The 8,406-nt window shown below is 53.0% G+C and overlaps 3 protein-coding genes across 3 annotated transcripts; 1 reads left to right on the top strand and 2 right to left on the bottom strand.

Annotated features, from left to right (window-relative positions):
- Window positions 1–10: 10 nt before the first annotated feature.
- On the bottom strand, window positions 11–330 carry PODANS_3_4810 (uncharacterized protein; the record flags this gene model as incomplete). The annotated part of the gene is made up of 3 exons (XM_001909235.1): window positions 11–104; window positions 197–212; window positions 318–330. Coding segments are annotated over 3 exons (123 nt in total), but the record flags the coding sequence as incomplete, so codon positions are not given.
- Window positions 331–2,974: 2,644 nt separating this feature from the next.
- On the top strand, window positions 2,975–5,134 carry PODANS_3_4800 (uncharacterized protein; the record flags this gene model as incomplete). The annotated part of the gene is made up of 1 exon (XM_001909234.1): window positions 2,975–5,134. The coding sequence occupies one exon, from the start codon at window positions 2,975–2,977 to the stop codon at window positions 5,132–5,134; it is 2,160 nt and encodes a 719-aa protein (XP_001909269.1).
- A 1,186-nt stretch (window positions 5,135–6,320) lies between these two features.
- PODANS_3_4790 (uncharacterized protein) lies at window positions 6,321–7,128 on the bottom strand (the record flags this gene model as incomplete). The annotated part of the gene is made up of 2 exons (XM_001909233.1): window positions 6,321–6,842; window positions 6,958–7,128. 2 exons carry the CDS (start codon window positions 7,126–7,128, stop codon window positions 6,321–6,323), a joined length of 693 nt encoding a protein of 230 aa, XP_001909268.1.
- Window positions 7,129–8,406: the final 1,278 nt, after the last annotated feature.

The following is an 8,406-nucleotide window of genomic DNA, read 5'->3' as shown; positions in this document are numbered from 1 at the left end:
TATGTGGGGAAGAACGTACGGTGAAGCCGGGGTTCGCGGCCCAAGTGCTGTCGCCAGCGGCGCTGACGATGGCGGCTTTGTCGATGTGGCCGGAGCCGACGAGGCTGGCGGGGGGAAGAGAAATGTTAGATTACTGTGGTAATAGGAGGGATTCTATGGGCATCGATGTTCCGGATGGTGAAGTAGTGGTTCGTACCTCGAGTCAACATAAGCTGTTGTTGTGGTGGTAAGGTTAGCTAAACCGACTCCTGAATATCCCAAGGTGGGGTTGTTTCCCCAAGCTTTGCTTCCGCGCGGGTTAAAACAAAACGACGTACCTTGCCAGGACATGATGTGTAGGTTGCTGTTGTGTGTCTGGTTCGGTGATGTGAGGGGATTTATTAGGGAGAGACGATGCCAATGTTAGGGCGAGTGTTGTGTTGTTGTTGGTGTTGTTGTTGTTGATGGGGGAGGGGCGCGCGAAAAGAAGTTGTTCGGTGGTTCCAGGTGCCGACGACGATCGGTTTCTGGGCCTTTCACTCATTCCAATTTACCCCGCCAGCGGAGGCCGTTTTGCTGAAGACGGGCACGGGAGAAGCACACCAGCCTACCACAGTGAGGGACTGCAGCGTTGAGTTTGCATTAGGTAAGCCACCTACACTATCCTTTTTGACCGCCAGTGTTGGGAGCGGTCCACCAGTCGTCACTCAAGCAACTGATTGCAGCAGCCCCTCGATTGAATGGAGCCTCATGTGTGCTGGCGGGCTCGGCAATTTCACAACATTCGGCGGGAGCATCCGAGAAAGCTTTTTTCTTTGTCATTTTCTGTCCGACCACCCAATGACGGTTACCACGCCTCATATGCTCAATTGAGCATGAAAACAGCCCAGCCCGCTGTGATCATCTTGCGATAAGGTCTGCGATATGCCACTAGGATGACGACCCAAACGTGACGCATCGGTGGCTACGGCCAAGAGAAATCCTCAACTCCAAAAATGGAGACCGGAGTGAGTTGTTCTCTGGAGACATTATCCGATATTCGAGGGGCCATCGTCATCACCGGAGGAAGCTCGCTACCATTGTCCGCCGCATCCTTCTTGTCGATTCTCTCGAGTTGGACACAGCTGAACAACCTTCTATTTAGCCAACGCGCTGAAGCAAAAGAGTCGAGACATGTGTGTGTGCTGGTACAAATCCGAGACGCTCAGAAGGAGATCATGAAGAATCACGCAAGCCGCCGCTGCTCAAACAATGTTCTAGAAGCCCGAGATCGAAACTGATTTACCCATCCAAGCGGGTAATCCTTCTCTTCTTCACCAAAATCTTACTCGAAGACATCAGCAATCATTTCATTCTCAATCTCATCCCCAGGCGATCGTCCGTCCGAGGTTGGCGGGGCCGTATGTATTTCTGAGACGTAGCTCTACGGCCTAACCCTGTTTGTCACTACGAAACAAAGTCTTCGGCAATACTTGGCACTTGACAACTTCGACTTCAACTTCAGACGAGACGACACTGCAACACCCGCACGGTCCGAAGATGCCAAATTTCTTTATGGCCGTTGTCGACTGGGTTGTTGAAGCATGAACGAGTTGGCATGTTTGATACAGCATGTCTCCACAGCTATGGCCAACGACAAACATCATGAATTTCCCTTCAGCGGTCAAGCCACCACTTGCCTGTTTCGCATGATGACTGAGGCCATTAACTCTTAGGAGCCCCGATATTACCAATGTAGTCAGCTCGGCTCAGACAGCAAATTATTCCAATGGCACCAAAACATTTGACTCGTAGCAATCGCTAATAAAAGCCCATCTTGGTTACGATGCGGAACATATCAGGCTTGGCGTCGTTGTCTTGAAGAAACGGCCGGCTCCGCAGTGAAGGCTAGTGTTGTTGTCCCTTGAAGGAGCGGAATCATTTCTCTTCAACATGTCCAACTCATCAGATGCCGCATGCAGTTTTGTTGTTCCTGCAGCAAGCCACCATCCCAAGCACCAACTAACCAAAGAGGGGTTGTCTCACAGTTGGGATCGGCATCATCAAAATAACAGACGCTCATGTGGTGACCAACTACGCATGGAGGAGGCGGCTTATACCAGGAAATGACCAAGGTAGTCCACAACATTGAGCCTGTATAGTACCAGGCCGTCTCGAGAGCGGCCCGCGGAAGTTGTATGGTCGAGTCGGCGGCCCATCGCTCCGCGCCTGCATCCAGCAGTGTAACGACATATCGACGACAAAGATGCCGGATGGCACGGGGACTGGGGAGAGCCAGCACACGAAAGGAGGGGAGGGGGGAGATGGTGAAGTTCTGAGACACAGATTCTGCAGCGGGGCCTGACAAGGATGTCCTCCCGCAGCATGGGTCGGTTGCGGCCCCTCATCGTTCGTTCGAATGCCGGGGTGCATGGACGATGTGCTGCCCTTTGCAGGACATGAACCCTCAACGGGCTGCCCAGGGGTCTCGGTGTGTCCACGACCCCTGTGGGCGATCAACCTCACCCAGAATAACCGCCGCCCTTCTCTGACTGACAGCGTGGTCAGAAGGCTCGAAATTCGCTCGTCGACATGTTGACACGGCTTCAGGCTCAAAATGTCGAGTGTCAGACACGAGGCTCAACAAGGCTGCTGCTTCCCAAAACACAAGCGGCTGGATGGCTGCTTGGGACGGCCTGTACAGATGAGTGGCTAAAGATATGTAGGTGATAATCTCCCGTTGTCTTCCACTCAGGACTCTTCCTGAGCCTCTGCCTCTTGTTTGGCTGCTGGCCTTTAATGAGGCTGTATTTTCGTTCTCCGGCGTCTGCGGCGTCCCTACAACAACAAAGGGCCATCTGCCTTCTCGATTCGTCCAACGGGTACCCCTCCGTGAATTAGACGATATTTTTCGAAACTACCCCGTCGACAGGGACCAGCTCCGGGACTTCCTGCAGCAAAAGTGACCTGCAGGGCCCCTGAGTGGTTGCAGTGGTTCCTGGGTTAAACGGCCACCATGTTGAAAGCGGCTAGGCGCCGTGCCACCTCAACAGCCCAAGATGCAGGAGCTGAGGTCGACGGTCGAGAAACGCACGGTCCGACGGGCCCCTCCACAGTCCAAGGACCAGGATCTGTATCAGATCCGCGCGATACAACAAGCACCAGCTCCAGACAGCCCAGCCGTCCAGTTGTTCAAAATGCAGACATCCCCCCCATCGCGTTTCCCGGAGGGCGGAACCCCTATCTTGACCGTCCTCTCCCCATTCCTCCCCGGCCCAAAACACCCTCCAACAAAACATCTACGGCCGTTGCTGCTGCCGTGGCGGTCAACACAGTCCCGCCTGTCATGCCAGCGAGGCCAAGCACCTCTTCAGGACCATCCAGCAAGGCGGCTGCTGGCTCAAGACCAAATTTTGACAAACGACAGTCCAGGGACGACATGGCTTTGAACATGGGCTCCAAGGGCAAGGGGCTCCAGCCATATATCATTGGCGTCAAGGGATCTGGACCCTTTACACCCGAGTCTAGTCCAGGCAGAATGAGAGCACCATCACCGGCACCCAACTTTTCAGTTCCTTCTCGGGTCATGACGCCAGAGTCTTTTCACTCTGGGGAGATTCCCATCGGTATGGCTTTGAGTAGTCCCACACAGGTTGTCGGCTATGCTGGGAGTTGGAATGGCTCCACTCAGAACATAGGCTACCAGGCACAGGTCGAGGCAAACGTTCAGAGATCACCATCACCGCCGCCAGTACAGAAGACGTCAGAGCCCACGGTTCAAAGGACGAAGACTCAAAAGAGGAGGCTGTTCGGGTCGTTATTTGGGAGGAAGCATGCCGAGCCAGCAAAGACGATGGAGACCGCCGAAGCAAACCAAAGTACTGTGTCGATCACGGTTACTGGTCCTGCAGAAGACAATGTCCCGACAAGAAGCAAAACAGTTAGCGGCAAAAAGGCCCCGAAACACAAGCCTATCGTGGTTAGGTCCAACACTTTGAAGGAAACCTCATCCCAACAAGACCTGAGAAGGACAGAAGAGCAGTTGAACAGCTTACAGCCATTGCCGGGAAGCTCTCCCTCCAAAGCGCCCATGTTGCTAGACCTGGAGATCCCAGACGTCAGGTTAGAACGCTACAGCATCATGTTCAGCGGCGTCTTGAACCCCAGCGGCACGACATCACCACAGTCCAAATCCTCGTTATTGGAAAGACGACAAGCGACGTTGGAAAAGCTGAAGACGATCAAGGACCAAGAGGAAGAAGAAAGGATACGACCTCGGCGTGCCACATCCCCGCAACCGATGAAATCTCCAGGATTCACCCTCTTCCCCCAGGCCATGTCCTCGACCAACTCGCTCGCTCCTCCACCACGGAAACTTCAGCGATCCAACACCTCGCCTTCGGTTCTCCCATCACCAGCCAGAGCAAACTTTTTCAGCACCCAAGAAGGCTCACCAGAGGCGGCGAAAAAAGAGCGCAAAACAGTCAGGATCGTTTCGCCGCGAGCGATGGACGAAATCAACCGTGCGGCTCAAGTTGAAAAGCTCCGTGAGCAGCAACAAGCCCAGCTAAACCCACCCCGCCAACCTCCACCAACAACAAACCCCTTCTACTTTGGACCCAATAACTCGGCCCTCATCCTCGACTCACCTGCCAGCTTCGCCACAACCTCCTCCCTCGCCGACGAGGATTACGAGCCGTTATCAGCCAGAGCAGCAGTAACTGCCATCCCGCTCCGCCCCGCAGTGCCAGAGCCAACATGGACGATGATTTCCCCTCCCTCCTCCACCGCCTCCTCGTCAGATAGCTCGAAGCAGTCGGCTGTCTCGTCAGTAACTACCAGTCCCTCCCTCGATACTTTACGGCCCTTGGAGCACAAGCCAAAAGTGCCGCCAGTGGAAGAAGACGACGTTGCTCTCAAGGCAGCAGTTGAAATCTCGATAGCGAGACAGATTAGTATCTCCCGACAACAGAGGAATATGCTCCGGCCGCTCGGGCAAGGGGCGACAATGTCGAGTTCTGCAAAGTCGGGGGCGATAAGGGGGAGGAGCGCGACGGTGGGAGGGGGGAGGGTTCAGGTGGAGATTTTGAAGAGGGGGACGAAACTTGGGGTGCCGATGGTGGTGAACGGGGGGGAGAATAGGAGGAGTGAGTTGGTGGAGGTTGTTGATCCTTAGGGGAACAAAAGGCAGGGACCAACTCGTACATTCATTTAGAGGGGATATATCTTTCAATTCTTGACAATCTTTTGGTCCTTTTGAAGGATGAACACCGCTGCCTGTCTGGGACAGGGCGGTTTAGAGCACACTACCACACAACGACAACAATGACGACCATTTCAGCGAGATGGAGGGGGAAAGAGATTTCATTTGTGTAAATATTCGATTCTACTGGGACTGGATTTGGGTTTTGGAAAGGGGTTGGCGAAACCAGCCCACCACCACCGGGCAAAGCAAGCAAGCATTTGGAATTTTTTTATTCTTTTTGGGTTTGTTTTACTTTGTGTTCTAATTCTATTCCTCATAGCGCCTAGAGGGCGACAGAGTTGTGATACCTATTTTTTTTTCTTGGTTGGAGATTCGAGGGCGAGAAGAGAGGGGAAGTAGAAAATTACAAAACTTCAAACACCGCAATGGTTTTTATGTCCTCAAAATTGCATGCGTGACTTCCACCGGGCACGCTTCCAACAAAATAACCGGCATCACAGGTCAATATAACATATGATTATTGTTAACTTGTATCCTTTTGAAACAAGAATAGGACTTGAAAGGTAGAGCGAACAGACCTGTTGGTTTTCATTTGAGGCACAGTTCATGATCTAATACACACACATTACCTTACTTTTACAATGCCATTTATTTTCAAGTTAAGATGCTCCCCATAACTTTCCTTCCCCAAACAAAACACATCATCACATAGCAGATAAGAAAAATCATGATAATTATAAAATCAGTATTCTCGACACTAATCCCACAAGCCCCCAAACGAGAAATCTACCTAACTAAGGTATCTCACCCCAAAGGCTACTGGTAGCTCGTCTGGCATCCCGCTAAGAAAATCAACACCGCAAATTCCTCACCCCTTGCAAACCCAACGCCCAAAAGAAACCAAACAGGAACTAAACCATATATCAAAGAAGAAGCTTCTCGCTCAGGGTACTAAAAAGCACCTCACCATCTCAAACAATATCAAACAACCTCCAACGCTCGAGACAAAACCCAAACAAGAAAAACATTACGTATGTACCCCCCCCCCCCCCCCGACTTTCCTTTTGCCTCTTCTAACCTTCTTCTTCCCACCCCCCTCATCCTCACCCAAACCCCCATCCATCCCCTCTCCATCCATCACCGCTGCGACCAGTCTCTACATAGCAGCCCCAGGCAGGTTCCCCTCCTGCCCCCCCTCCCCTTGCAACTGCCTCGTAATCTCCTCCGTAGTGCTAACATCTTCCCCCTCCCCCCTCATCGCCGCCACAGCCCTCAACCCGGCGTACGGATCATTCACTTGCTGCCCCCCTCTATGGCCCTGCTCACTAGTCCTACTCAACCCCGCAACGGCCTGCGCGGCAACCTCCAGGGGATTCGGCGCCGGCACTGGCTGCTGCTGACCTTGAGCAGCCCCCGGCGGCGGTTGAACCGCACCCGCAGCACCACCCTCAGGAGCTCTCCCCTGAACACTGCTAGGATGAGCAAGACTGATATTCTCCGGCGGCGGCGGGAAACTCCCTTGACTCTCTAGCAACCGCGACTGTAGGTGGATGATGTACTCCCTCAGCTGAAAATTCTCGGCCTGCATCGCCTTGACGCTCTCCTCCATCTGGTTGAATTCCGCAACCTGCTGCTCAAGCTTCTTGATGTAGCCTTCTTTTCTTTGGCGGAATGCTCGCTGTTCATTGATCAGTCAGCACTGTTTACGTAAGGTAAGGGGTAAAATTGATCGCCAAGCTTGTTGTTACAAGTCGCAGGCAACAATTGGTTCACGAAACGGGAGGATAACTCACCTGTGCGGCTCTGTTTTGGGCGGCGCGTTTAGACTGGGAAAGCTCACGCTTTTTTCTTCCGTCGGCCGTCTCTCCATTGTCCATCATGCCGGCTGTTGGAGCAATGACGGCAGTAGGACCAGACATGACGGCTACTTGTTCAGGTGGAGGGGGCACACCGGCGGGGATCATGGCAGGCGGGTGTGCGTAGCCAGGAGGAGGTGCAAGATCGTGAGCCGATCGTAGCTCTGGATGGATGTAAGCCTCACCTTGTTGCAATGGTGCGTGGCTATATCCATGTGGTGGCGGAGGGTGGCTGGCCACTGTTGTAGCAGGTGAGGTTCTGTTATCCCCAGGACCCTCAGGCTGCACGTGTGAATGGTTTTGGAAAGTTTGAGGTGGTTGTAAACCGCTGTGTTGGGGTGGTGCTAACACTGGGGCAGCAACTGACGAGGGCACAGCTGGATCTTCTCGAGCAATAGGCTCTATGAATTAAAATAGGTCAGTACACTCAGCCTGTTCAGGTATCTTGTGTAATGTGCAACGGTAAAAATAAATATATTTCCAAGCAACCACACATTGTCAAATGTGGGGAGGGGAAAGAAATGCTGAAAGAGTGAAAGGGTCAAAAAAGACCTCGGACTGAATAAGAGACAACGGTGCCGTATTAACATCCTCGGAGCCCGGAGATATAAGGTGAGGGTGGTATTGGTCAATACGCACGCTGCTGGTTTGCTTGCGAAGGTAGGACATGTTGGGTTGGACAGATTATAAATCCAAGGCATGCTACCGGATGGGGATATACGCCGTCCTTGCAAACACAAGCACCAGCAGGCCGAGAGAGATCCAACGTCCAACAGCAAGGAAAGCCGGAGACCGAGAACTTACAACGGCAACAACAGATAATAACAAGATGCAAGTGGGTGGTGCAGGACAGATGCAGGCAAGGTGCCAACGTGGGATGGAGGGAAGAAGGAAGAATTATGTAAGGAAGTGCGTGGTGAGGAGGGCAGGGATACGACGGCGGTAAGAAGGGCCTTCTTGTATCCAGAAGTGAACCAAAATCCTCAGCGCACACTTGATGCGCCGCGTTACCACGGATCGAGCAGACAGACAGGGGCCCGCGGGGCACTACCGTGAACCTAACGGAAACGGAGGATGCGGGGGAGGATCTGAGATGTCGGATGGGACGGTGGCCATCGGATTTGGTTGATAAGCAAGCCAGGGGACCTGCCCTCGGAAGCGTATATACACCAGGACAAGATGTGGCAATGAGATGTCGCCGGCAAGAAGAAGTTCTGATGACCGAGAGTGTTTGACCACGCCAGAAATGTCCGGCAAAAGTATCACCATCCTTGTCGGCAACGGTAACGGCGACCCCTATTGCTGAGGGACACGAGGGACGACCATGGTGCAGCGCGAGCACTTGACAGGCAACAGCAAAACGGCCTGTTTCTGCGGACACCTGTA

The sequence above is a fragment of the Podospora anserina genome, chromosome 3 (genome assembly GCF_000226545.1).
Source record: "Podospora anserina S mat+ genomic DNA chromosome 3, supercontig 2".
NCBI lineage: Eukaryota > Fungi > Ascomycota > Sordariomycetes > Sordariales > Podosporaceae > Podospora > Podospora anserina.
Note: the sequence above shows the minus strand (reverse complement) of the source record. Positions and strands in the feature narration are given on the sequence as shown.